This window comes from Phocoena sinus, chromosome 10, assembly GCF_008692025.1.
Source record: "Phocoena sinus isolate mPhoSin1 chromosome 10, mPhoSin1.pri, whole genome shotgun sequence".
Lineage (NCBI taxonomy): Eukaryota > Metazoa > Chordata > Mammalia > Artiodactyla > Phocoenidae > Phocoena > Phocoena sinus.
In genome coordinates, this window is record NC_045772.1 from 58,279,617 (window position 1) to 58,307,360 (window position 27,744).

General features: G+C 53.1%; 4 protein-coding genes across 17 annotated transcripts in view; all 4 read right to left on the reverse strand.

Moving 5' to 3' along the window:
- Positions 1 to 197: 197 nt before the first annotated feature.
- ARHGEF25 (Rho guanine nucleotide exchange factor 25) lies at positions 198 to 8,895 on the reverse strand. Of its 11 annotated transcripts, XR_004351802.1 has the most exons (17): positions 8,642 to 8,893; positions 8,235 to 8,349; positions 5,754 to 5,968; positions 5,522 to 5,617; positions 5,368 to 5,441; positions 5,131 to 5,197; positions 4,838 to 4,941; positions 4,579 to 4,648; positions 4,370 to 4,459; positions 4,180 to 4,272; positions 3,941 to 3,991; positions 3,690 to 3,767; positions 3,303 to 3,503; positions 2,968 to 3,148; positions 2,489 to 2,700; positions 1,677 to 2,183; positions 198 to 276 (listed from the first exon to the last, which is right to left on the reverse strand). XR_004351802.1 is itself a non-coding variant. In XM_032645956.1 (16 exons), exons 1-16 carry the CDS (start codon positions 8,738 to 8,740, stop codon positions 2,073 to 2,075), a joined length of 1,761 nt encoding a protein of 586 aa, XP_032501847.1. In that variant the 5' UTR covers positions 8,741 to 8,893; the 3' UTR covers positions 684 to 2,072. The 11 variants fall into 11 exon arrangements, 10 of the variants coding, with proteins under 10 accessions (XP_032501850.1, XP_032501853.1, XP_032501846.1 ...); XM_032645956.1 differs by lacking the exon at positions 198 to 276 and having other exon boundaries at positions 684 to 2,183; positions 2,585 to 2,700; XM_032645953.1 differs by lacking the exon at positions 198 to 276 and having other exon boundaries at positions 684 to 2,183.
- A 274-nt stretch (positions 8,896 to 9,169) lies between these two features.
- On the reverse strand, positions 9,170 to 14,111 carry DTX3 (deltex E3 ubiquitin ligase 3). Of its 2 annotated transcripts, none has more exons than XM_032645966.1 (6): positions 14,077 to 14,111; positions 12,666 to 12,730; positions 12,399 to 12,475; positions 11,302 to 12,031; positions 10,192 to 10,409; positions 9,170 to 9,872 (listed from the first exon to the last, which is right to left on the reverse strand). In XM_032645966.1, the coding sequence occupies exons 3-6, from the start codon at positions 12,425 to 12,427 to the stop codon at positions 9,797 to 9,799; spliced, it is 1,053 nt and encodes a 350-aa protein (XP_032501857.1). In that variant the 5' UTR covers positions 12,428 to 12,475; positions 12,666 to 12,730; positions 14,077 to 14,111; the 3' UTR covers positions 9,170 to 9,796. The 2 variants fall into 2 exon arrangements, with proteins under 2 accessions (XP_032501857.1, XP_032501858.1); XM_032645967.1 differs by having other exon boundaries at positions 9,180 to 9,872; positions 11,302 to 12,050.
- A 1,391-nt stretch (positions 14,112 to 15,502) lies between these two features.
- PIP4K2C (phosphatidylinositol-5-phosphate 4-kinase type 2 gamma) lies at positions 15,503 to 27,618 on the reverse strand. 3 transcript variants are annotated; one of them, XM_032644433.1, is made up of 11 exons: positions 27,349 to 27,618; positions 24,375 to 24,472; positions 23,604 to 23,700; positions 23,100 to 23,243; positions 19,410 to 19,556; positions 19,182 to 19,220; positions 18,476 to 18,589; positions 17,837 to 18,104; positions 17,565 to 17,668; positions 17,261 to 17,383; positions 15,503 to 16,980 (listed from the first exon to the last, which is right to left on the reverse strand). In XM_032644433.1, exons 1-10 carry the CDS (start codon positions 27,520 to 27,522, stop codon positions 17,303 to 17,305), a joined length of 1,266 nt encoding a protein of 421 aa, XP_032500324.1. In that variant the 5' UTR covers positions 27,523 to 27,618; the 3' UTR covers positions 15,503 to 16,980; positions 17,261 to 17,302. The 3 variants fall into 3 exon arrangements, with proteins under 3 accessions (XP_032500324.1, XP_032500322.1, XP_032500325.1); XM_032644431.1 differs by having other exon boundaries at positions 17,284 to 17,383; positions 27,349 to 27,609; XM_032644434.1 differs by having other exon boundaries at positions 17,272 to 17,383; positions 27,349 to 27,583.
- Positions 24,386 to 27,744, reverse strand: part of KIF5A (kinesin family member 5A) — a 37,552-nt gene continuing 34,193 nt past the window's right edge. The window contains exon 29 of the mRNA XM_032644414.1: positions 24,386 to 24,472. The gene's annotated coding sequence lies outside the window, so the exon portion shown is untranslated. The remainder of the gene's footprint in view (positions 24,473 to 27,744) is intronic.

Genomic DNA, 27,744 nt, shown 5'->3' on the forward strand with positions numbered 1-27,744 from the left:
GGGGAGGGGGTGTCTCTACGTTAGGCGTTTCCTCAGACATCCTTGGCCAGATCGCTCGCTCTGCAGCCTGCTATGGGGGGAGGGATGGCCGTGGAAAGGGGTAGGAGCCAGAGAGGTAGGGCGAAAGACAAACGCGCCCCATCACCCAACACCCACTATTTACCGCCCCTAGGTCTTTTGACTCCCGCCTTCTCGCTCCCGGTTCCTTTCCGCATCTGCACCTTGGGCGAAGACAGACGCTGACTCCTCTAGGGTTGCTGGTCATTCCCAGGGCCGCTGCATTGCCCACAAGAAAGTTCAGCGGCGTTCCAACTTCCCTTCCCCGCCGCCCCCAGACCCAAATCCTCATGGGGCGCAGCTTGTCCCCAGAAAGTGTAAGGGGCTCCATTGGCCTCAGCTGTTTCACAAACTATCTAGATGGGAAGCAGCTGCTATTGGATACGGATGGATAGAGAACCGCCCTGCCACACACACACCTCTGCTGGGAGTGGCTGGGCCTAAATTCCCGGTTCAGGGCCTCAGGGGGAACACTGAACAGACAGAGAACTTTGATTTTATTTCTCAGAAGCCAAAAACACTGAAGCACTGTTTATTACATTCCAGTGCTATTCACAAAGTAGGCACTCAACAACACGTATGTGGTTAAATTAAGTACAAAAGGGTCACCCACCCACCTCATGTACCCCTGTGGTCCCTAAAGAGATACAAAGGTTCCGACCTCCAGAATTCTGTTATTTGCCCCATCCCCTCCTCCTCACATGAATCCTTAGCAGCCCTCCCCAGTCCCTGACCCCAAAGCCCTGGGGGTGGGGTACAGTGAGGGTGGGTCTCCCCTCTTCAATTCCTCCTATTGTTCCCCAGAAGTCTTATCTGGGCTGTACGTCCTGTCCCCTCCACCTTAGAGGTCCCTCCCCCCATTGTGGCCAGAGAGACCTCAGGCCCACGGGGAGACTCCAGCTCTTCCTCACCCTCCCACCCCAGCAGTCTATTGTCTGCTGAGGAAGCTCAAGTACACGTGACTGGGCCCAGGGGACGGATGGACACAGTGGACACACCGATGCCCAAGGACCCAGGACAGGGCATCTGGACACAGATCTCTGCACGTTTGGCTCTCTGTCCCAGGGGCTGTCCCAGAAGTTGGGAGAGGTGAAGACCCCTTTGGGCTCTCCGCTCTTGGGTCTGTGGCTTGAAGAAGAATCCCTTCCTGCTCAGTATGGATATGCCTTACAACCTCCCAGACAGCAAAAATAAGGACACCCAGAGCCAGAAGGGGACACAGCACCCCAGCATCCTCTCACCTCCCCATGTTCCCTGAGCTGAACATGGTGGCCCCAGAAAGAAAGGTACATTGGGCATTTGGAGCTTTAGAATCTGGGTGTTGGGGGGAGTGGTGGGAAGTCACCCCACAGCGGGCTTTCCAGTGGGGTCTAGAACAGAGACCAGACGGGAGGGAAAGAGGGGCTGGGCAAAGGGGAGGATACGTCAAGGTTCTAGGGTTTTCCAGTAGCCCTAAGCTCCAGGTCTAGACTGAGAGTTGCTGCAACCGCAGGTGAGGGACAAAGATAATGACATCTTTTATCTTACATCCCGCACCCTTCTCCTTTCACCAGGCCCCTCCTCAAGTGACTGATTTGAGGGGCCAGCTGATCTCTTCCGTACCCCTTTACCCCACTTACCCCTACTTCAGCTTCCCCTTCCCTCTGCCAAGACAGCAGCTTTAGTGATATAACAAAACCTTTATTCTCAAAAAACAGAAAAAAACAAAATCAAAAACAAAACCAATAGTTTCTGTCTGGCCCTTGCCCCAGCCCTCCTACCCACCCACATTTCCTCCTTTTGGGGGGGACCTGTGATGCATGCATAGGGGTGGGGGCTGAAGGAACCTATGTTCCTTGGGCAGAAAGAAGTCTTTCTGAGTCTAGGTTCCCTCCTCCAAGTTGACACTCCCAGCCTTGCCCACCCTCCAGATACACCAAGAGGGAGGAATTCTGGGGCGCTGCCAGAAGGATTGCCCTGAAGTTCCTGGGGGAACAGAGTGGCTGAGTCAGCACCACCCCCATGGCCTTCACCAGTTACAGCTCATCTTCATCCAGCTTGGCAAGTCTGGCTTGGCAGGGAGGGGCGTTTGGAATTGGTAGAACTGGAGGAGAGTCATGGAGAGCCTGGGGGATGTCACTGGAGGCCTGAAGAGAGACTCAAGTCAGAGGATCAAAAAAGTTCAGGAATCCACCCTCACTCCTCTCTTGTCAGTGTAAGCCCTAGTCGAGCCACCCCCTCTTGCCAGACATCTTAGATTATCTGAGACCATCAGCTTCTCTCAGGGTTAAACTGGAGTGGGGGAGGGCAAGAGATGGGAAGTAGGAAGGGGCAGACAAAAGGAAGGTGGTGGAAGAAAGGAATGATACGGGGGAAGGAGGTTTGGGGATCCTGGAACAAGAGAGGACCTCCCCATTCTGCCCTTACAACCAGGGAATTCCATTCCTCATACCTGTGTGTCCAGGGACAGGGGGACTCTGGCCACCTGCCCTTTGGGAAACAGCAGCAGGGAGGGAAGAGAGCCATTGATGGGTGTGTGTGTGCTGACCTGGGCCCGATCTCCAGGCCGAATTCTCCCGGGGCTCCCCACCCCAGGACCTCCTGGCCGTCCCAGGCTGTTTGTCTGGCTCTCCCGTCTCTGGTACTCAATGGGTGACTGCAGTGCTGGGGCAAACAAAGGGACAGAAGGAGGGTTACAGCAGAGACACGCCCTTTCCCAGGGGCTCTGCTCTCAAGGACTGTCGGCCAATGTAAATCGCTTGAGGCTTTAGGGGATTCTGAGTTACTAAATCTTGAGCTAGTACTAGAAAAGTGAGGATGAGGGATGGGGAGAAGCTGGGGTGAGGGCAGGGACTGGAGATTGGGTGGTGAGGGATTCAGGACATCCAAGGACCAAGGGAGGATGTCGGGGAGGGAGGGTGAGAGCTTCACCATTGAGAAAGTCCCGCTGGCTTTCCAGGATCTGAGCCACTTGCTTGATCCAGGCCTGACTGACCGCAGGGTCTGCAGTCTGCAGGACATAGCGCTGGATCCCACCCTCTGGCCCTCTGGAGGTCAGTGCAAAGCGGCAAGGGTCGCCTTGGAGGTTCCCCTCCAGTCCCAGGCAGCTCACCTGGATTGGCAAATAAGAGGTAGCCCCCAAATTCTTCAGGCCCTCTCTGGTCCCTGTCCCCTCCAACAAATCCAAAGAGGATCTGAGGGGCCACCATCCTCTCAGAGGCCTCCCCTATCCCAATCAGACCTCTCCCTTGGGACACCCTCCCCACCTTGATGCTGCTTTTGTACACATATCCAGGCTGCGTTCCACCTCTCACTCCTCCTCCCAGGGCCTCGCTGAAGATGATGATTTGCTCAAAGAGGAAGACACGTCTCTCTCGACCCCGAGAAGAGAGCAGCCCCCCAGCCTCAGGCTCTGTGACCCAGAATGTGTCCTGGCCCAAGAGCTTCCCCTGAGCAGTCAATTTGCCCTGAAACCAAAGGAGAGTGGCCTTTGAGAAAAACAATAAGAGAAAAGGGGCAACTCTCTGCTCCTCCCTCCTTCCCCTGACACTCCCAACCAACCATCTCCTGTCAGCCCCAAGAGAGCACAGTTCCCTGTAAGGATCTCCTGAGTGCTCAGCCTGGGGCAGAAGAGCATTGCTCCATCCCTGTACCTCAAAGCCCCGCAGTCTCCCCAGGGTCATCATGTCATTACAGCGCTTGGGTACGAAGCACATGACCTCCACGGCTTGCTGGGACACAAGTGAAAAGAAGAGCACTGTCATCATTGGGAAAGAGGCGTCTTCAGACCATGTCTCTATCGCCAACCAGCCTTCCCCTTCACCACCCGCGGAGCTGGAGGAACCCAGGAGACTAAGAAGATGAGGTGTGCGTGGTGTGTCCTGTGAGGTCTGGGAGTACTCACCTCCAGCTCTTCAGTATCCATCCCAGCTCTACTATAATACTTGAGAAAATCCTAAGACACAGAGAAGAAATGCTCAGGGAGGTTATGAGAACATCCTCAAAAGCCCTCACATCCTCCCCTGAGGACACAGGTGAGGGCCCCCCGGAAGTCTGGGTGGGGAGCCTTAGGAACCCTGGGGAGACGAATGAGGAAAGGGCCATCCCAACCAGCCGTGCCCCCAGGAAACAGGGGGCCCCGACCTTGAGCAGCAGCTGGTATTTCATGATCCTCTGCACTGGTTTGATGAGGAGGTCGTTGAGCTGCAGGCGGTGCCCCAGCTGCTGCCGGAGCTCCTGGGGACAGGGACAGATGGGGTGGTGTTGCAGCCTGGAAAGCCTGCTCATGCTGACGATTCTGTCCCCCTTTCCCCGAGGTATCTCAGCCGCTGACCTCAAAATAGCTGTCCCCAAATTCTGATACCACATGCTCTGACTTGGGCTTATTCTGACAGTACACCACGTACATATGCAGGCGGCGCTCCTAACAGGAGTCAAATTCAAGGAAGAGCAGAGTGAGTGAGGAGAGAGGGCTCATCTCCAGAAAGTCCTGACCCACTCCCAAGCCCCTCCCCTCCTGGGCCCCACTCTCTCAAGCCTCACATGTTTGATGAATAGCTGAGCCAGCCAATCAGGATCCTTCAAACACCTCTGTAACTCCCGCAGGAAATAGCTGGAGGGGTAGGGAGGGAAAAGGTTGGTCAAATACCCCTACTCCAAGCAACTCAGAGCTGTCTGCCCTGGTAGTGTTCCCCACGAAGTCTCTCCAAACATTCCTCGGGCAACAATGGGCCCGTGGGTAGGATACAGAGACCACCAGACATACGCCCCTTCCCCTCGCTCTCAGGGATCCATCACTCACTCTCGATGCCACTCGTAGATTTGCTGGATGTTCCCAAACACAATCCTGTCACGACCTCGAAGATTCTCGGGTACCCCCTGAGCAGCCATGGTGGCCATGTAACCCTGTGGGAAGGTTGGGTGGGAACATGAGTGTGTGGAGCCAGTCCTGGTGGGAACCTCCCCTCCCCAAGAAGTCCAGGATGTAGGGGAGACTGGGAAGGTGGGACAGAGGAGCAACAAGGCATCTCCTAACATTAGCCCTGGGGAGAGGGAAAGGGCTGGGCCAGGGCTGGGAAGGGAAAAGGGAGCTACCTCTACAATCTGCCCCAAGTCGTCCACGTACATTTTCTCTGTCTCTACCAGTTCACTCAGGACGTACCTGGGAAGAGAACAGGTTTAGCCACTTCCTCCCTCCTGGACTAGAAGCCCCTTCATTACCACAGCCAACCTCAGGGGAAATTCCAAGTCTCAAATCTAAAATGTGAGAGACAATCCTCTGGAAGTTGCGCGACTGCGGGGGTCAGGGATAGAGAGTGTGTGGACACTTACATACTCATTTCCAGAGCCTTCTTCTGGTCCTCTTCACTCTCAGGGGCTTGGGACAAAGTCTCCTCTTCAGGTGGCTGTAAGGAAGAACATCCCAGAGTAAGCAAATGGATGCCTCTTGGGTGAGGGGAGCCACGCCAGACTCATTTCTTCATACCTGCGTCTTATCCCCAGGGCCCCCCAACAATGTGGTCAGCAGGGTCAGTTCTGGCAGCTCCTCTCCTGTGGCTAAAGCTGGTTCCAGCATCCAGTTCTGGGGGCCAGAGGTCAAGTCTCAAAGGTCAGGGACCGTAGCTGTGTCTCCCCAGTGACCAGTGGCCCCCTCAAACTGCCCTCTCCCAGCACCCTTCATGGATGTCCTACATGCTTCTCTGGTGCTCCCTCCTCACCTCATATGGTCCAGCCTGGCCACCTTCTGCCTCAGTTTCCACACTGAGACAATGTTTAGAATGATCCAACCATCTTCTCAGGCCACTCACTGGCCCTGGGGGTCCCGGGGAACAGGGGCCAGAGCTGAGGCCAGAGCTGGGGCCAGAGGGAGCAGCCAGACCCGAGGCAGCTGAAGCCGAGATACTCCCCTCACTGCCAGCAATGGAATAGGATTCTAAGGGGGTGGGGTAGGGGGAGAAAGGGGGTGATAAATTTTGCTTCAGTTCCAGATTCAGGGTCCCTAGGGAGCTCCCAGAGTCTCTGCTCTGTGATGCTCAGCCCCTCTCCCTCAGGGCTCACTTTCTTGCCATCCTCATTGGAGTTGGCCAGGAGAGAAAATTTCACCAGGACACCCTTGGGAAGAAGGACAGAAAACACCTGGCTCCCTAGGCCTGGAACCTCCAGTTACATGTGGGGGTTCCCCCATATCTGAGCATGGCACCAATATGGGGGTGAGGGCAGCCATCTGGGAAGACACTGGAAGCTGGGGGTGGCCATCTGCTCTCCTACAACCCTCCCCCTTGCAATGGGTACAGACCATTCTCTGAGAAGGGCGGTGGGGGGGGGGAGAAAAAGAGCTTAAGAGCCCATCTGCCACCCCCAGACCCCTCCTCCACCAAGTGCACTAGTCACTATAAAAAGAAAAGACTTCTGCAGCCCACCTTCCCAGCACATGCACAAACCCAATAGAGGGGGCAAGTGAGGAGAGCTCATCGGTGTTATCCTTGGCCTGGGCTCAGGGACAGAGGAGCTGTGATTTGGGAAAAAGTCCCTGGTAGACCCCCCTCATCCCTCATTCCTCCATCCCCCTGTCCTTCTTCAGATCTGAAGTGGATTCTCAGCAAAAGGATTTCAGGGAAGATGTGGTCTAGGCATAAGGGGATTGTGGATGGGTTTTTCTCATACTCAGTTGAGAGGAGTCCCCTGCCCCTTCCCCAATTTCCTTAACTTTTAACTGTTAGAAATTTGAAGGCAAGAGGGGATCTTAGAGATCATCTATTAAGTCACTTTCCTGGAAAACACAGGTATAGTCTCCAGCCTCTAAATCCCTAGGGCCGGGACAGACACAAGTCCTGAACCCTCAGCCCGCCCCCCACTCAACACTGGGCCCTCGCGACCTTACACTCACCATGTCCCCCCCGGGCGAAGCAGCAGACGCATTTTGCCAGCACTTTTCGGATCACGCGGGGACAGGCACAGCGACCCCCCTTTTGCCCCCCCCGCATGGCGCCCGGGCCCCCCCACACCCCCGACCCGGGCGGGCCATGCAGGGGGAACCACGGGGGGCGGGGACGGCGCAGGGCGCACACCCCCCCTCCCTCCTACCCCGCTCCAGGCTGGGGGAGGCGGGAGGAGGGAGGGAATAGGAAGGGGGGGGTCCAGGGGTAGGCGGAAGTCTGGTCTGGAAAAGGGCTGGGGACTCTGCAGAGAGGGCGGCGCGGGGCCGGGCCGCCGAGCTGGGCGGGGAGCGTTTCCGGAGCCCAGTCGGTGCGGGGCCCAGGGTCCAGATGTCCAGCGGGAAGGGGAGGGATGGTGGAGGAGGCTGGGCCGGGATGCGGCAGCCGCTCCGGCCTCCCGAATTGGGGGTAGTTCTAGGCCTGGTCAGGGGAGGAGGCGGGGGCCGACTCCCCGAGTCACTGGCGCTGCGCGGGTCCCCGCCGAGCGGTAAGCAGAATAACAGGCCCCGCCGCCGGGTCGCCGCGGGGAGGGGCCTCTGCGGCCCAGCTCCGCCTTCTCCCTCGCTTTCCCCCTTCAGCCAGTGCTGGGTTCCCGCCCCAATTCCCCCTCCCCCAGGCACCACCTCGTACCCACTCCAAGTCCCCAGCGCCTCCGCCTCTCCTCTCTAGCCTGGGCTCCCCAGCCCCGGATTCCCCCTCCCTCCCGCATCTCCGGCTCCGACTGCGGAGCACTGGCGTGGGGGTTAAGCCCGGCGGCGGGGTCGGCTAGGGTCGCCCCTCGGCCTCTGCGGCGGCGAAGGGCGCGGCGGATGGGGCCTTAGCCTGTGCGAAGAGGTCCTGGGGTTGGGACTGTCTCTAGCCGCGCAGGGGTGGACAAGGTCCCCCAGTAGGGGATGCGTGAATGGGGAGCTCTTTGTGGGGAACACAGCCCGGGTGCCGCCCTCTCGCCGGACCCTTCTTTCCTCCAGGCCCCGGGACTCCAGCTGAGGCTAATCACCAATTAAGGAGAAGTCCTGGAGACTCGGCTGGCGAGGGGCCAGGGGTGGGGCGCGGGGACACTACGCCAGCGGGGGCTCGGGACCCGCTGAGGTGGGGGACACACAGCAGGCTAGAGGGCGAGAAGAAGCGTGGAGGTCTCAGCGTCTATATGGGTCTCATGCAAATTAGATGCGAACCTTTATACTAATACGAGCAGCATATTTTTTAATTCGCCACTTTGCGCAGGATGGCAAACTGTGCCCCACCCCACCCCTAGCTTCTTACCGGGCAGCGGAGCCCAGGCGGGGACCTCGCGTTCGCGCTCCCCTCTCTGATTCCCCTCCATACAGTTAGATTCTGGCTCGGTTCCCCCCAGCCCTAGGGGGCTTCTCTTCGGGGGCTGCGGGGACAGAGTGATCGTAAGAAACCCGCCCTCCACGCCCAGCCTAGACCTCCCGCTTCCCCTTCTCCCTCCTGTCAAAATCCACTTTGTTATAAAAGGGTCTTCGCCAAGGCTGGGGTGGAGGGAGCAGTTTACCCAAGAACGTGCCTATGATCCTCTTAATGGAACTTTTGGATTCCTGCGACTACCCCCGAAGAATTCTTGTTTGCGGGTAAATTGAGTTTGTGGGGTGCAGCCATCCTGAAGCCCCCTAAAGACCCCCGACCCCACCGTGGTCCCCCTTTCTTACCCCCTCCTGCCCGGGTAGGGCGCATGCGCGCAGCATGCCCCCCATGACCCCCAGTATCCGGTCAGTGCGGCCAGGGGCGGGGCGGTCCGGGGGCTTCATGCTGGACCCCTACCCTCCTCCAAGTTTCAGAGCCGAGGGGGCACGGAAGCTGGGGGGCTCTGAGGCCAGCGTGCGTCCGGGGAGTTGCCGCCGCGGAATCCGCCCCCTGCCAGGCTCCGCCCCCACTCCCACCCCAGCCAAACTTTTCAAAAGGGGTAGGGTTGTTCCTTTCTCTGCAACTGTAGTTCAGCAACAAACCCCACTTCATCCTGACTCCGCTGTCGAAGCACGATCCAAGGCTTCGCAGTTTTTTATCTTGGAGCCCACTAAGTACCTGCCGTTTTCCCAGGCCCTCTGGAGGCAGAGAGCCAGGGGAGGCGCCCAGGGAGTTCCCGATCACCACCCCCTTCTCCCTCTCAGCAGGTCCAGCTCCTCACCCCACCCCCCCACCCCCCACCCCGGCCCACAGAACAGAACGGGTGTGGCATAGAGAGTTGCATATTTTACTTTATTTTTATTAAATTAAAAGCTACAGTCTGGCGGCAATTCCAGAACAGGGTAAGGAGGCTCCTTCTAGGGGGCAGAGAAGAGTGGGAGAAAGACTGACAAAGACAGAGACACAGGAGAGAAAGGACAAGGTTAAGGGAGAAGGGGTATTGTTTCTGAAGAATATATGCGGCCGGCTCTACGGGGGCTCACAGCAGCCTGACCCCCCTCCCCGAGCAGAAATTCAGCAGTGGAGCAGTATTGGGGGGGGAATCAAGAGACCCTCTCCTCCCCACCCAGGTCCTTTCTCAGCTTAGTCACTGGAGCACATCACAAACCAGAAAAAGCCAAGGGCAATGGAGGGGGCAGAAAGACTGGGAGTATGTACAGGGGGAGGAGGGGAGCAGAGCCTGGGACGTCAGACTCTGCCAGAAGGGAGTGGCTCACACTGCACTGAAGCACTCAGCCTGTGGGGGACGGGGGAGGGGATCGCCCCTCCTCCTCTGAACCCCTTCCCCAGTCAGACAGTCCCCTACTTGAGTGATGAGGGGGACAGAGGGAGAGACAACAGAGGCTCCCACTGGGTCCTACTGAAGGAGAACAGCAGGGGCCTCCCAAAGGGGATGTCCTTCAGTCATCGGTGATGCCCTTGGCTCTCAGCTCCTCTTGCACCCGGGTCAGGTAGGTGGGGTCCGGGTACCCAAACCTGGGAGCAAAGAGAAATGAGGGTCGGGGTTAGACGTTCAGGCTTACTCATATTACCCCCAGGCTCACCCTCATTCTGGTGCCCCATTCTAGCCCCTCCCCACCTTCCCTGAGATTATCCAAACCCAAGATAACTGAGCCCAATTCTGCTTATTTTTGTAGGTTAAGCTGGGCACATTAGGACCAGGATGACTATAGGAGAAACTGGGACAGGCAATATGGTTGAATAGTTTGGGGGTGGTCCTCTCCAGTTAGGAGGCTCCCAGAGAGAAATGGGGAGAAGGGGTGGAGCCAAGGTAAGGGAAGAAGGCGTTTCGCACAGCTGTGGTCCCCCTGTGCAGCTGGTCTTGTGGTGGATGTCGTTCCAGGTGATGACGTTCGGTCTCCCTGTGGTCATGGACGTGCCGATAGTGAAGGTGAGACGCTGGTCAAATGCCTTGCGGAACAGGGTCAGCACCTTGTTGCCCTCAGGGCAGTCCGGGAGGTAGGCCACCCGTGTGGTGCCAGGATACCGAACTCCTGGGTTTGGGTGTTCAGCCTGGGGCGGGGGAGGCAGAGTGGGCAGTGAGCAGCTGGGCATCTTAAGGGTCATCCTGGCCAGCCTTCTGGCTGTACACCCCCAGCTAACGCTGATGGGGCAGCGACAGCCTTCCAGGGAAGGCGCAACTCTAGGGTCTGGGCAGCAGAAGCCTGTTTCCAGACAAAATGCTCATCATTAAGAGGTTCTTTCTGCTGTCCCGATCCCTCAAGCCTCAATTCAGCAACAAATGAATTCTCAAAAGTAGCTAGGCCTTACTCTCCAGATAACTCAGCAGAAATGTGAAGACTGAGAATAATTGGTCTTTCAGCCTTCCCTTCTCCACCTGAAAACACTCCCAATGCATCTTCCACTGTCTAACCTGTTCTATTTTTCTATTACTCTCCTTCAGAGCTTCCTCATCACTCTGCAAACCCGAACTGGACATTACTCTTTGTCAAGCAGGAAGACACCTTTACGTTCTTGACCGCTCCTATTTTAACCTTCCACTGTCATCAAGGTTTTCCCTCTCATAAATCTGGGATGGAGTAACGCTCCCAGCACTGTTAAGGGGGGTCAGACCCTTCCCACCGTGCCTGTCCGCACCTGAGCCACCACGTCCACAGACTTCACCTCTGCCAAGAATAGATGTCAACATCCAAGTTCATCAAAGAAATAGAATTCAATTCCTTTCTCTCATACCTATTTTCACGGGTGCCTTGGGGTCATGGGGATGGAAAAGCTAGGCTTCAAGGGGGCCTCTAGCTCCAGGGCACTTGAGTGGGAAGGCATACCGGGAGACAGCAAGACTGTATCACATCTAACAAACATACTCCCCCTCCCCCAGTTTTCCTAGGTCAGAGAACAAGCGCAGGGAAAACCAAAGGGTAAGGGCAGGCCATAGGCTTCTTACCCCCTGGACACCGGGTGGGAAGACGTACTGGATGACGATGGTGCCGTACTTCTCATAGCTGGGTAGGAGGAGTGTGGCATCCTTAGAGACCAGCATCCGCCCATTCTGGGGCTGGTTGCCCACCAGCTGCCCATAGAAGCGGCCACACATGGGGCAGGCCTTTTTCACCTGCAGGGCCCGGGTGATGCAGCCCTCGCAGAATGAGTGCCGGCACTTCTCTAATGTCTTGGCATTCTGGATCTCCCCCAGACAGATGGGGCAGGTGCTCTCCTGCTCTTCTGCCTCCTCCCGAAGGCGGGGGGGAAGAGGAGGGGGCAGGGGGGGAGGAGGGGGGGGCAGCCCCCGTGCCCCTGGGGGCAGGAGTGGGGCTGCTCGGAGAGGGGGCGGGCCTGGGCGGTGCAGCTCAGGGTGCTCCCCCCCACCCCCCAAAGCCAGGCAGCCCATAAGCTCCCCCTGCCTCTGAGCTTTCTTCAGCTCTTTCTCTGCCTCTTTGAGCAGCCCCTTGAGAGCCTTCCGGGCCAGGTAGAGCCCATTGGGAGGGGCTGGGGGAGGGCCCTGAGGGGAAAGCTGGAGGACATAGATGTCAGAAGTCTCGCCGTCTATGAGAATGGACACACGGTGCTCCTCCCGAAGCCGGGCCAGCCGGGCAGGGGTCTCCTTGCTGAGGAAGTCCCACACAGGCTTGGAGACAGTCACTTTGTTCTTGCAGGTGCCTCCACAGGCTGCCATTCTGGACAGGACGAACGACACTGCCCCCAGGGTGAAAAGGACTCAGGGTGGGGGGTCCCCATTTGACAAATATCAGTGCCTCCTACTTCCCGTTCCTTTCCAACCCTATATTATCTCCACTCACTCAGAGGTCAACCCCCAACTCCTCCCCCAAGTTCATGTTCTGTTTCCTCCTATCTTTCAAACTCCAGCACCCACTGAAGAGCAAGAAAGCTTCTATATCTTTATTATCATCCAAGCCGAGCATCAATCTTGGTCCTCCTATACTGCTCCCAAGATCACAGAAACAACCTGCCCCTCCCCCCACATCAGGTGAGAACTGAGTTCTGTAAAAAGGAAGGGAGATTTTTGCCCTCCTTTTTGCTCACTTTGATCCTGAAGAGCTTAGAATTGGCATGCAGGCTCTCTCTCTCTGTTCCTGCTCCCTACTTGTAGGTTGTGTGACCTGGTGGGTGGAAAGGGAAAGGAGGGAAAATGAAAAACCCCTTCTCCCATTTCCACAAGCCCCAACCCAGCAGCCCACTTAACAGAGACAGGATCTGGGTGTAAGTTACTGGGAATGGGATTACTTGGAACGTGGAATAGAGGCAACCAATTTAAAGGTGAAAGTTGAGGTTCCCATGAAAGGCAGATACCTGGAAAGCCCATGGACGATGAGAGCAGCAGAAATCCCTCTGTTTCCACACTCAGCTGACCAGGACTGGGGCAGGGGGAGTGGGGTGGGGGGACTGGGTTAGGATGACAAGTGTTACCATTTTCCCCAGTCTGCCCAGAAACAAAACCTCCTCTTTCATTTCCTCTCCTTGTCTCTTGCAGAATTCCATCCCCAGCCACTCTCCAAGTTGCTAAAGAAGGAACTTCAGCATGCTAACTTTCCTCTTCCTCAGCTCTGAGGCTCTTAAGAAAGCCTAGGGGCACGGATAAGAGAAGTCTGGAAGGGAAAAGCCCACACAGATAGAGGTCTTTTTTGCCACCTCCCTCAGGTCACAAGGACAAGAATATTTCCTTTGCTCCCCAATTCCTCGCCCTACTCCACATTCCCGAATAATTCAGCCCCTATTGCTAGGGAGCCTTCCTTGAGAGTTAACCCGGTCCCTTCTGCTGGAGTCTGCTTGGAATGCCAACAAAGTGGCAGCAGCCCCTGCAATAAGAAAGTTCTCGCTGTCGCCGTCACCTTTTAAACCCAGCACGTGAAGTCCAAGCCTGCCAGCTACCTAGGCTACATTTAGGGAGGGGTGGGGCTCAGGCAGAGGGATCCGCTGGACCAGCCTGATGTCTCCCCGGAGTCTTGCCGTGTTCAGCTACAGAGCTATCCCTACGATACCTCCAAATGCAGCCCAAATAGAAAGAAGGGCCATTAGCGTGACCTCAATTCCTTGACTGATCCATAGGGGAGCAGCTCTCCGTTTGTGCCTCCATCATAGTCCCCTCAAGGCCAGATGCAGCTCAAGATTCAGAAAGTGAAATTGGAACCCTAGAGCCTCGGCTCATACTGTCCATCCAGGTGGAACACCCTCTCCCCATCAGAGAGAAGCCAGGACCTAGGTGTCCTTTGCTCCGAGTCCTGATGGCACAGAAAAGGGAGGCGGGGCCACAGTTTATGCTGGGTCCGATTCCTCTGGGGCAACCCAGGCCGGACACGGGGCCAGTCCCTCTCGCCAGACAGAGGCCGCCCACAGGGGCAGCCAGGAAGGGCCAGGGTCCCTGCGGGCATCAACTGAGGCTTCTCCACCCCTCCCCCCACGACCTCCTGCAAGACCCGACCCGGAACCACCTCCCACATGGCCCGCTCGGCAGAGCCCCCGCAGCCCCACAGCTGGGTGGGGTGGATGTCGGCCCGATCGCGGGCCCCAGAACCCCCGAACGGAGGCCAAGGCTGGAGGGTGACAGAAAGAGCATTAGCGGGGCCTGGAAGGGGGCCCCGGCGCCGCGCGCGGGGGAAGGAGGCGGAGGAGGGGGCGCAGGGGGAACCGGAGGGCGCGCGGGGAGGTGTGAGCGGGGCCCGGGGGGCGCGCGGCGGGTGTGGGGGGCGCCGGGCTCACCTACCTCTTGTCAGCGCCGCCATTGCCGGTCACATGACTGAGGCTGTTGCTGGGATGACGGTCTGGGCCTTAGCAACCAGGGTGGGGGGGAGACCCCGAGAAGGTGGCGGGGGGCGGGGGGGGGAGTTTGCAGGGGGTGCAGACTGAGGGAAAGGGAAGGAAGAAGGATGGCACCCCCACTTCCCCTTCGGGTAATAATCACCGTTTGCTTTGACCCCTTCTATCCACAAGCCCCTGCTCTTCTGCCCCAAACAAAAATGGAGGCGCCGTCCCAATCTTCGGAGGCTTGGGGTGGTATCGTGGAACCGAGGGTGGGAGGTTAAATCTCTTAGAGACGCCACCCTTCTCGCTTCCCCCTCCCGGGAGGGGCCCCTCTCCCTTTTCTTTCCCAGCCAGCTTCGTGGCAGCTTCTGGGAGCTAGGGGTGGATGGGTGGGTGAGGAGTGTCGCTTAGGTAGATGGGGAAGAGAGGGCAATTTCTCTGTGATCCTTTTTCTAGAAAGGCCTTTGAGGAATATGGAGTAGGAAGGAGAGTAATAGTAAAAAGCATTGGTTCTAAAAAATAAGTCCAGGACTAAACCATTTCAATCCCCTGCCTCATCGCTTGCCTTTTCCCAGATTGTTACCTTCTGTGACCCCGCAAAACCTGCTCCCAGATGGGTATTGGTAAGTGTCTCTGATTTTTCTCTTTACACAAACAGGGATACTGAGGCTGGTGCAGAATGAGAAGTGAATACATCTTTTTTTTAAATGCCTTGGAGTGATGGTAGTATCAAGTCTATGGTTGAAACAGAGTTAAAAACTCTCAAAGAAAAAAAAAAAAAAGCTCTTCTCTCTTCTGCTTCCCACATCAGAGCAATCTCCGCCCCCAGTCCAACTCACTTCCCTGGGGCCACATCAAGCCAGGTTTTTCCACCAGCCAGAAGCACCGATGGATCTCCCAGCCTGGCAGCGACTTCTGATAATCCACCCCCTTTTCTTTACTCCCTCTCCATCTGGATGGTTGGTCACTTTCTTCTTTACTTTCCCAGGACCCTGCTGTACTCTTCCTGCCCTCCAGACAGAGGACTTCTTTCCAGGAAGCCTGCAGGAACACTGAATTCCTTCTCCTTTAGCTCATGTGTGCTTGGTGCTCACCTTTACAGAGATGGGAGTGTGATCTAGCCCAGAACCCTGGGGGAAGAGGGAGGGTCACATCATCTCAGCTGTCCCTGGCCCCCCTACAGCTAACTCCCACAAAATTGGGGAATGTTTTCCATTCCCATGCACACTCAACACCTTTTTAAGTTCACAGCCATCTATCCTGAAACCCACATCCTTAGGGACCCAACACCTTAAAGACCAATCAGAATTCTTCATCTGGTCTCTGCATCCCTAAGCCCAGGCTTCCAAAATAGCAAGAGGGAAAGAAGAGGCATTTCTGTGAAGGAATTTGGATTCAATAATTTATTTTCTATATAGTGACAGTAACGGGAGTAAATACACAAGATCTTTTTTATTAATTAATAAAACAAAAAAGATGAAAAAAAACAGAAGCAACAAATGAAGAAGACCATAATGCTTATGATATACATCAGCCACATGGTCAGAAAACCCATTTCTAAAGAACAGTTGCTGGTGTCATGGAGTTTTATTGCATTCAACAGGGGAAAGGTAGATGGTTGGAATGAAAAAGATCCATCAGCCTCCTGACAGGAACATATTATAGGGACTCTAATCCTTAACTAGGGACTCCTCTTGTCACTTCCTTTGGAGCAGAAGATGGAGGGGCAGGAGGAATTCTCCTTTATGACCTCATGACTTCTTGTGAGACAGATCAGTCCAGGCAGATACAGAGCAAGAGTCTTTGTACCCCACAGGCCACGCGCTGGTGCCCATCTTTATGTTTTAGAGAAGTGCAGAAGCCTCAGGGGGGATGTAGGATCACAAGAAGAATGGCTGCCTGAGCCCCAAGGGCATTGCGGGGAAGGGAGTACACTATCTCAGCTCATCAGGGTCTGCTACATTCTGAGAATATCACGTATTAACTCAACTATCTTTGGAGGGGGCCGGGTTATGGCTCTGACTCCTCTCTGGGGGTGGAGAGTGAAGATGACAAAGGCGGCCATCTGTCCCCTGAGAGACACAGTAGCAGTATAAGACGAACAGAATAACAAATCCAACTGGAAAAAGGGTTTGGGAAGGAGAGGGGAAGTAAGTATGCTATGGGCACACTTCCAGAGAGTAGAGGAGGTTCCCACACGTGAAACTTCTTTTCTCTTGAAATAACCAGGGTTAACCCAGGTAGAGATATTCCCTTCTGCTCAGTCTAAAACCTTAGGGGTGGCTAGACATGAAGAAAGGAAATTTAACATAGGGAGTGAACCTTATACCCCTGGCTCATCCTCCCAGCCTCCAGAACTGGCCACACCCCCAATGAAGGGTTCTAGCTCCAGGAGGGACGTGAGGTCCTGGTGAAGAGCAGCGACAGTCAAACACCTTCACCCAGGATTCAACACTGTGGCTATCTCTGGTGGGGGTGAACGTGGAGTGAGGGAAGAGCCTGGAGAGTAGTCAACCCTCAACAGAGACCTCCAATTCCCTGCATAATCACAAGAGTCCTCAGAGGTCCCACCTCCATGAGCTGCCAGCCCGCCCACCATTCTCCACCCCAGCCGCATAAGATTGGCCATATCCCATCGTATGTGTGCATGCCTGCACCCACATCTGTAGTATTTTGAAAATCTTCCATCCCAGGGCCTACGGGGAAGGAAGTGTGCCACAGTGAGCTCTATAAAGTTATCAGCAAAATTCAGACACTCTTAGTTCGTCCCACACAGCAAAGTGCATCCACAGTAGCAGCTTGAGCCAGGTCCATCTGTCCAGTCAGGTCCTGAAGACGGCAAACAACACCCTTCCCCCAGCTCCTCCTATGTTATGGAAACAACAGGACATTTTACAAAGATCAAGGCACTTGGGAGAGAGTCAACAGTAACACTAATGAAGCAAGCAGACTTGTTGGAGGGGAAGGGAGAAGGAAAGGAAGAGGAGAGAGGACAATGTATTTCTGAGGGCCAGGAAGAGCCTACTCAACAAGACTGAGTTATCTGGATGGAAGAAGCCTGTAGCCTGAAGTTAGCAAAAGAGAAAGAGCAGAAGTAGTGGCCAGAATACCCACAATTCCCCCAAAGCCTCTCAGAACCCCACCACCTGGAACACACAGCAGCAGTCACCATGGAGTCAGGCAGTCTCTTAGGCAAAGATGTTGGTAATAAAATCCAGGAATCGCTTAGCATACTGCTCAGGATGGACAGTAGAAATCTCTGCCCCCGCCTGTGAGAGGAGGTATGGAACATGGTGTCAGGCCCCGCACCCCTCCCCGACTCCCCAATCTCAGTTCCACTCCAGATCATTTCCATACCCAACCCTTCATCCTTCTGCCACCCCACTGCTCTGGCACAAGAGGCTCTTGAATAGTCAAGACAAGAAAGGAAAGGCTTTAGAGAACCCTCACCCCATGCTTGACAGTTTTGGCTGCGTGAGCTGCTTTCTTCTTGGCATCATACTGTGTCAGGATGTCAATGAGGCCCATGAAATACACCTCCTTCTGAGGGGCCCCTGCAGAGAGAGACCAGCAATGAAGAGCAAGTACAGTCCCAATTCCCTCTCCCCAGGAACCAGTCAGATCTGTTTTGAAAAGCTAAACAGCCTCTCCACCCACCACCCTGGTCTCTGTCATCCAGGGACCACCCTCCCCACCCTTAAAATTTCCAGGCTCTTTCTCACCCTCAGCACTCCGGATGGCATAGACATCAATGAAGGATTCAAACTCTCCAGGGCCCAGGGGCCGGTGGGAATGGATGTAGCCGCCGATACCCTCAGGGGAAGTGCCATAGGAGCCCACCAGAGCAGGAGGTCCGGTCAGGGCACAGTCCCCATCCCCCTCTGACTCCTCCTCCCGCACAGGCCCCTCCTCCTCTGGTTCAGAGCCGCGAATGATGTCGTGGATGCCCAGCAGAAGGCTGTAGTCCATGATCTTCAGCTGCACTAGGAACTGAAACCCCACTGACAAATAAGAAGCCCCAGATCTCCCTCTCCACTCCCAGGTACCACCCTTATACCTCCATCCCTGAATTTCCGGGGCCCTCCTGGGGAAAGGAAGTGTAAAAATTGAGGGTTGGGAGTATACCATTGTCCTTTATTACCTAATTGTCCTGGGTATCTAAGAGCATTCTTTTAGCTCAAGCCAGCCACCCCCTTCATAAGTCACCTCTAGAGGATTTTCATGATTCTTATCCAACTCCCCTACATGCAGAGAACCCAAAGGGAAGGGGAGGAGTTCCCTTGTATTGTGAATGGGCAATTGCCCTGTGGGGAGCAAAAAAGGGAAACAAAGCCACTTCCCACAGCACCCCAACCCATCACCTCCACATCTCTCTTTAGCTTCTCTAGAAAGACTTTCTTCTCCTCTTCAGCAATATAAACTTTCTGGTTCTTGTTGAGAAAGTCCATATCCTTAAGGGTGGGCAATTCTTTAACCTGAGAATAGGTAAAGGGACATCTTGGGAATACAGCCCTTACCCCACGCTCTCAGAAAACCCTGCTCTATGTAGGGCTTTGTCTCTGACTGGGGGGGCGTCTAGGGGAGACAGATTTACAGCCCATCTCTCATCTGACTTGACACTACGATGCTGCCCAGAGCCTGTTCTTACCTCTGGTGGCTTCCCCAGACTCAGCCACTGCAGCTGTACCCCAAATCACATCCCCCTACTTTCTGCCTATGGTTTCAGTCCAGAACCTCCATTCTGACTTTTCTTTCTTCTGAAGCAAAAACAGCTGCTTGAAAACAGAGCTCAGAATGGGAGGCGGCTGGTAGGCATTTTGCTCTTGAAGTCTGACATTTTCACGCATCCCCAAACCTTCCACATGGACTAACCCATGCCAGTGACAAAGAAGCTCTTCCCACTGCCCCTTCCAAACAATCCCCGGATCAGGAAAAGTCTACATCTCTCTTCTTTTTGGTGGTTTAAGATAAGAGTAAATAGCTGGGGATCCCTACCTCTTTATCCCAAGAAGGTCCCTTTGAACTGCCCTCCCCCATCCCTCACCCTATCATCTAAAATTATATCACCTTCTCCTTATCGCTGGCTTCCCGGGACACTAGGGAGCCCTGTGGAGAAACCCAAAGACAAAGTCAGCAGAAGTGGCTAAAAGAACAGTCAGGACCCAGCTCCTAAGACAAGTCCTCGAACCCACAGCCTTCTTTCCTTTAAAATGCGTCATCCAGTGCCCTCCCTGGCCATTCCCCTCCCTCAGGCCATCAGGAGTCTCCCCTTCAGCCCTCACCTCCTCTCCTTACCTTGAGGTCATACTTCCTGTGCACAGGGAGACGGTGGCTAAACATGTTGCGCATCACAAGCATGTAGCTGTCTTCGTTGTCCACGCTAACCCGGTACATCCCCAGGAACTGGGGCAGCAGTGTGTTGCCATGGCACTTCACAACGTACTGGGGTGGAAGGGAGGAAGGAAGGGGAAGAGGCTGAGCAGCTCAGGGATGGGAATTCAAATGCTACTATTCCATAGGGATTCAAGTAGAGAGGTTACAGAAGCTCCGAAGGGGTGTGGGGACTTTCTAAAGATGCCCCTGGTATCCGTGCAGTTTCTGAATCATCATCTCCTTTCATTTATCCCATATGTATAATGTCTCTTAAATTTAAAGTGGGGCTTCCCTGGTGGTGCAGTGATTGAAAGTCCCCCTGCCAATGCAGGGGACACGTGCCCCGGTCCAGGAAGATCCCACGTGCCGCAAAGCGGCTAGGCCCATGAGCCACGGCCGCTGAGCCTGCGCGTCTGGAGGCTCCGCAACGGGAGAGGCCACAACAGTGAGAGGCCTGCGTACCGCAAAAAAAAAAAAAAAAAAGAAAAAAATTTAAAGCACCATCTCTCCTTTCGTCTTTATTATTCTTTGAGATGGGGAAGGGTATGTGTTATTATCCCCCTTTATACTCAAGTAGTCACAGAACCAGCAGTAGAAATTACATCAACAAAATGATTTTATCTAGACCAGGGGTCCCCAACTCACGGGCTGCGGACTGGTACCAGTCCTCGGCCTGTTAGGAAGCAGGCCGCACGCAGGAGGTGAGTGGCGGGTGAGCTCGCCATCGCTCGCATTACCACCTAAACTATCCCCCGCCCCCGGCCCCAGCTCCAATCGGTGGAAAAACTGTCTTCCACGAAACCGGTCCCTGGTGCCAAAAAGGTTGGGGACCACTGATCTAGACCAATGTTCTTTGGTGGGCTAGACTCCCACAGTAAAATTGTTTGCAAAATGGCCTATAATCTGGATTCTTAAAAAAAATTCCTCTTTCAATGCTACAATCTCCCTCAGTGTTGCCGCCTACTTCTCTTCATAGCCAACCTTCTCAGAAAATTAGTCAGCCATGAGTCCACTGCCTCTGTCTCATTCATACCTCAAACGACTGAAATCAGATTATACCCTCATTTCTCCTCTGAAATTTCTCTACTTCTCACTGCCTCAAATCCCTCAGTTGCCAATCTCATGGGTATCTAGTCATCATCATATTTCAACTGGCTAGCACTAGATACTACTGACCAGCCTCTCCTTAAAACTCTCTTCACTCTGAGCTCCCATCATACCACTCCCCTCTATCCTCAAATCCTGTGTGGAATGCAGTAGGGCATAAATCATTAAAAGCATCTGACAACTCTCGCCAAAAAGACCCTGACGTGGTGCTGGCCCTTGGGGCTTCAGTCTCAGCCTCACCGTCAGCCACATCAGGGGAAGAGGTCTCTAGATCTGTCCCCTGGCAGGGAATTCTGGGGCAGAGCTGGGGATAGAGGCCTGTGGGAAGGAGGAAAACACAACCATAGCAGAGCCTCTAGGCAGCGGTGACTACGCGGCCTTACTTTTGTTCCCATCTTCCCTGCTTGGGGCCGTGGGCATGGCTTTAGAGAGCCAGGGTAGTCTGGTCACTGGGAGGAGCAGAAGAAAAAGTTTTTGCTCCTTTGAACCTGATGGGGGAGGCCATTTGCATGTGGAAAATGCTCTGTACATTGGGGACTGCCTGTATTTGGAAGTTTCATTAACTCTTAGCATCCTGTTCTCAGCCTCCAAGCTGTATTGAGAAGTTACTAGTCTGTATTTTTATTAAGCCTTAAAACTTCTTTTATGTGCATTTGGTGCCAACTTTTTTGTAGAGCTGTATTAAAAACAGCAAACTTGTGCTCACGTCTCTATGTAACTTTGAGAGGAGCATTCTGTTATTTTTACAAGGCAGGAGTGTGTGTAGCTGTTGAATTAAACTTAGCAATCACGTTAAAAAAAAAAAAAAAAAAGCGTCAGACAACTCTTAGTCTCCTTTATGGGCTCTTTTCTTTTCTTGCTCCGGAGGGTTCTTTCCTCAACCTTCTTTTCATTTCACTCGACACATCCATAATCTTAAACCTGAACGAACTTTTTGGCCAACCCAATATAATACATTCATGGCGATAATTACCATCTATTCACCTATAGTTCTGAAATCTAGACTTCTAATCTAGTCCTCTTTTCCAAACTCCATACCCCAACCACTTATGGGACATCTATATCTGCATGAACTGAAGAAACCACAAACTCGACATGCCTAAATCCGAACTGTCTTCTTCCAAAAACCTGTTTCTTTTTCTGCTTCCCAACTCTTGGTCACTGGGCACCCAGTTATCCCTAAGCAGGAATTTGGAGCGCCTCTGCCTTAATTCTCACAATTCTCCCAAAGGTCTTTCCATCTCCACTGCATCATCCCTCCAGGCCCTTGTCATTTCTCACCTGGACTATTACAATTACCTCCTAATTGGTATCTCCACTCTCAGTATTTCCCTCCTGCAATCCATTCTCTAAAATGCTGACACAGGGATATTTCTAAATAACATATATATCACTCCCCTGCAAACCACCTTCAGGATAAAGCCCAAACTCTTCGTGTGGCTTATAAAACCCTCACAGCCTGGCTCCTGCCTAACTGTTTTTCCACAATACCTTATCCCAGCCACACTGAATTTCTTGCAGTTCCACAACACCAAGCTCTCTCATGGCTCTGTGCCTTTACAAGTGCTGTTTTCCTTTGCCTAGAGTGCTCTCTTCCTCCTTGTCCAATGGCTGGTCCCTACTAGTCATGCAAGAATCAACTTCTAGGATACTCCCTCTAAAAAACTCTCTTTGAGCCTACCAAGTGCACCTCTTGCCCCAGGTGAGTTGGGATGCTCTTCCTCTGCCACCCCAGAGCATCCCCTAGATACCTCTACTCCTTGCACGCAGCTTGCTGTGTGCTAACGAACGCTAGCTTACTGGCCTCTGCCATTAGAACAAGAGAAACTCAAGGGCCACGGCCATTTCGTTCACCTCTTTCTCTACTGCCTCACATAAGACCTAATAACAACAGACATCCAATATTTGTTGAATAACCAAAAACTCTTTTAGAATCTTTCATTTATTCCTTGCTCATTGATTTTGGTGAGATTTTTCTTCAGTAGAAAGATATTCAGGCATGTTTTTACTCCCAAAATAGTCCAGAAACTTCACATTCCAAATTCATCTGATCAGATAGAATAGTTTCCCTAATCCCACTTAGGACTGGATATGATCATGGCTTCTCTCCTCCAATCTATCCCAATTGTGCACTTATCCTGGTTTTCTCCCCAAACTGCATTTATTCCTGATAGTACATTTGGCGTTAACACTTCATCTAATTCTGACTTAGTCTAAAGTTTATACTTTGCTATACATGTACCCTTTATGTATCTATCAGTTCACAGCGGTTTTAGATTAGAAGTGCCAAATACGAAGGAACACGAACTCTTCTATTTAATCAAACACAAATCGGTATGCAGAGGCTCTCTTTTTGAAATGCCTTGTTTTCAAAAGTATGATGTCAAATGCTTCTTGGGGATCAAAATGGGCTATAGGGAGAAAGAGGGATAGGAAGTCTCCCAAGTGCTCTCGAGCTGAGTTATGAGTAGGGAGGGGAAGAATGAGGCTGGAGAGAGACCTGACCTGATGGTAGTTGGAGAGGTTGCTATGCATGTCAGCAATGTCCTCACTGGATACTTCTTTGATGACCAGAGTCCGATCATAGGAGATAAGGAAGCGACCATCACTGCCTTCACTTTCACTCGGGGGACTTCGGGTAAGGGACACCTGGGGACACAAAATAGGCTAGAAGCTCTTTTCCTCCCCTTTATATGGAGATGCAAGTCTAGGACAGTGGCCAACTGAACACACCTGAAAGTGGATAAAATCTTGACGTAAGAGGATGAGCAAGGGTTCTAAATTTGGTGTCCATATATGGACTAAATGAAATTGAAAGCAAAAATTTTAATGTATCTACATTTCCCCCCAAGGACAGGGTTTATAGCTTTCTTCAGATTTTTTTAGATGCCTGTGACCACAAAAAAATAAAGAATACCTGTGAAGGCCCTCATTTCTCCAAACATGACTGTCCCACGGATTCCCCAGTTGTTAGGGAGAAAGGACTATCCTCACCCAATGGACTCTCACCAAGTAATCCTGGTCATCAATACCAAATCGATCACGCAGGTTCCTGAAGACCTGGGGACAATACTCCTTGAACTTGAAATGACTGGGCAGATTTTCCCTGCAATAGGGGTTTTCAAGATAAGAAACAAAGTAACAATATTACCTTATATTTATGTAGGGCTTGACACTTTACAAAGCACCTTCACACATATTACCTTATTTGACTCTCATAAAACCCTTGTGAGGTCCTTTAAAGGTGTATTATTCCCATTTTATAGAAGGGGAGACTGGCTCAGGGTGGTTGAGTGACCTGCTGAAGTCACATGACTGGTAAGCGGCTTAAGCAGAACCACGACCTACTGCCCATCCAAACAGCAGCATTTCCCAAATCTCAAGCAAGTCAGAGACATCCCTAAATAAGCAATAGGTCTTGAGTGGCATCTTCGGATACTAGGAGGGCTTACAGGACTCAGGTATTTCTTTCAGGGAGTCCCTCTCAGAAGTTAATGGTAATGGCATCTAAACGTATTTATTACTTTGTGAATCTCCAGGCTAGAGGAGAGGTAAACTAGTACACATAGATAAGGGTGTAAGGAACATTGGAAATTATTTCAGTGGTTTCTTTACAAAATACTGAATTTCTGCATAGGAAGGAAGGTTAGACAATACAATAACAACTTGTAAGTTGTCTTCTAAATCTAAAACCTTCAACTCATTCAATCCTAACTCTTAAAATTATTTATTCTCTCTTCTAGGAAGGCTGACATGAGAAGGGTGGGGATTCCCACATGCCTGCGGAAAAGGTGATTGTTGACCTTGATCTTGGAGCTGGCCTTAAAGTCATCTGGCAGCAGCATGACCGGGGGAGGCACCTGGCTGAGCTCATTGATCTGATAAGCCAAAACAAGAACAGGAAGGCAGTGAGTAGGGGTGCGGAGAGCTACTTATACAGTGTGTCTGGGCAAGAGTCAGAAAAGGGCAAATCCAACCTCATTCCCTTAAAAACGCTGGTTATGCATATGCTTGACAAAGGTGAGAGTATGTGTCTGCCATCTTCTGCTGCCCAAGGCCTGCAGTGAGCAACCCTTGCACACAGCCCCTCACACTCCCGCCCCCGTGGAACTTCATGCTCACAACAGTCATTTTATATCAGGCAAACTCTGTAAGCGACTCTGGACTATTTTTTAAAGCTGTGACAAATTCTAGAGAAAAAAAAGACCCTCAGCAGACTCAAGACATTCAAGACAAACAGTTCCATGCTCCACTGGAAACAAAAGATGTCTTCAAAGTACAAGGAGAGTTAAGGGGACTCTGAGGGGTCGACAGCAGCGAGAATGAAACGTCCATATCCTGAAGGAGGCATCTCCATACAAACAGGACCAGTCCTTCCAGACCACTCTGACCCAGTTCTCTGTAGTAGGTCCCCACCTGCCTAGGTGTAAGATAAAAGAAAAACAGCTGATTTTAGAGGGAATGCAGGCAGGCAAAGGATATGAGCTCATTAGGCATCTGTTCACTGAAGTCAAGCCAACCCACAGCCCAAAGGATGCAAGCATCACATGCGCTCCTCAGCCCCAAGAATCAGCAGTCTGCTGATTCAGGGTGGAAAGGGGGATCTTGCACTAAGAAGTGCCCAGAAGATGTGCCTTCTCCCCACTGTTGCCACAGTATCTTTCACGCACCCTTATCACTTGACTCTAGCCTCTAGTTTACGTGAGTTCCCCACCTGGGTTGTGAGCTCTGGTAAGGACCAGTTCTAGTCGTCTGCATCACTCAGGTGCCTAGCTAGCACAATATTTGGCCCACAGTGGTCCTGAAGTGTTTATTAACTGAATAAACAGATGCCTTGTCTATCCTTACTTGATCATTCGACAGAGGTTATGAAGTGTAGTCTAACCTAAATCCCATACACTGCAATGAAAAACCAGCTCCTCTCATTCTCAGTAGAAAAGGAGGACAGAACATATTCCTCCAGAGGAAAAAAAAAAAAAAACCCACTAGAGATTCCCAGCCTAAAATTCAGCTACAGTTCTTTATGCCCCCTCCTCGCCACCTGCTGTTAAGCAGGCTGAATCATCACTAACACATATGTTCAAGGAATTTCTCCATTCCAGACCCTTGAAGTAAATGTGTGCTGGCTGGAGGGTGGGGTATTGGGGCTAAAGTATATATACCTAGGGAAGCTGAGGCAGGTCTTATGTGTAATTCCCCCATCTTACCAAAGGAAAACCCTCCTTCTTAAGTTTCCCAAAGGGATGGATAGATGAGTCATAACAGAGGCAGCCCACCTCCATCAGCCTTGCCCATACCAAGTGCCTTAGACTGAGCTGGGAGCAGTCCACAGAGCCACAAATGCGAAAGGGAGCTGACACACCCCCAGATGACTTTCTAAGCCACAAATAAAAATGTGACAAAAACTGTATTCCTCCTCATCCCCTTCCACCTCCACAGCACTACCATGACTATAATGTTTCAAGGAAGTTGAGTTTTTAAAATATTGCTTGGGGGCTTCCCTGATGGTGCAGTGGTTGAGAATCTGCCTGCCAATGCAAGGGACACGGGTTCGACCTCTGGTCCAGAAAGATCTCACGTGCAGGGGAGCAACTAAGCCCATGTGCCACAACTACTGAGACCACGTGCCGCAACTACTGAAGCCCGCATGCCTAGAGCCTGTGCTCCACAACAAGAGAAGCCACTGCAATGAAAAACCCGCGCACCGCAACGAAAAGTAGCCCCTGCTCCCGCAACTAGAGAAAGCCCGCGGGCAGCAACGAAGACCCAACACAGCCAAAAAATAAATAAATTAAAAAAAATTTTTTTTAAAATATTGCCTGTCATATTCAAGGTTACTGCATCCTTCCAATCCAGATCTGAGGGAAGGGGGGAAATGGCTGTGCTTCCTTCACCTGAGGTATCCTCAGGAAAGTAGATGCGCCAGCCTCTTTTGGCCTCCTCCGGATTCCCAGGCCAACCATCGACAGCAGTTCCCCGATTCTAAAGTTCACCACCATAATGTCCCCATGACCAGAGCTCCTGAGCCAGCTCTTTGGTCAAAGATGACCCCCACTTACACCAAATACCATTACTCCAGCCAGCAATGGGTTGCAATTAAGACCAAAGGCTTACATACATTAAGTGCTGAGTAAGTGCAACCACTAGGCTCAGGGTGGGGTAGCTTCTCTGAAATGCTGTACCTCTGGAAGGGAAAGAAAGGGACATGCAGGATTAGAAGGTCCAGGAAGCCTGGAGCTTCTTCCCCCAAAGCCAAGGTTCCAACGTCACTGACGGCGGCTGTAAAGCAAGGTGCAAAGGAGAAGTGAACGATTCCCTTCATCCAGTTACCCTCTCCGCTCCCTTTCTACACTTACACTCTCACTGGAGACCTCACCACCACCAAGCCAGAAGAGCTACTCTCCCTAATGTCCTTCCAGACGGAGCCGGGTCCCGGCCGGTCTCCGTGGCCTGAGGCTGGAACGGACTGGAAGGAAGCAGGGAGCTGGATTTCAGTTGGGGAAGATGGAACCAGAGTGGAGGAGTAACGGGCGAAGGGAGGGACAAAAGTCTCCGTTAAAAAAAAAAAAAGGTCTAGAGCGAGAAAGTACGCTGGGTGAAACACCTGAGGGCAGGTGGGCAGACCAGAACAGCCTGGGGGAGAAGTGGCAGCGCTAGGGGCTCCGGAGGCGGGAGCCTGGAAACAGACAAGCCCGGAGGAGCTCAGGGATTCGGACAGGGCCTCCGCGGGGCCGGGGCCGGGGCCGGGTCTCACCGAGTGGGCTACGCCCCACAGGAACACGCCCATCAGCGGGTCGGCCGCCCGGAACACCTTCACCTTCTGCTGCACGAAATGCTTTTTCTTGGTTTTGGAAGCGAAGCCGAAACCTGTGCCGGAAGCCGCTGTCGGCGCCGGTACAGTGGCCGGCGGGACCGAGGAGGACGCCATCGTCTCCCGCACACCCAACCAAGTGAAAGCCAGAGCCGGCCGGCCGCGATGTACTCTCCCGACCCCGGAAGCGGCGCTCACCTGCGCCTCCGTCACGTGACCGGAGGCTGGCCCGCAGGCGTGCGAGTAGGGCGGGGCAGGCTGACTCCGCCCCCTGGCGGCCGCACGTCTGCCCCAACGCCCGCGCGTTGCCTGGACTCACCTGGCGTTGGGGAGTCGCAC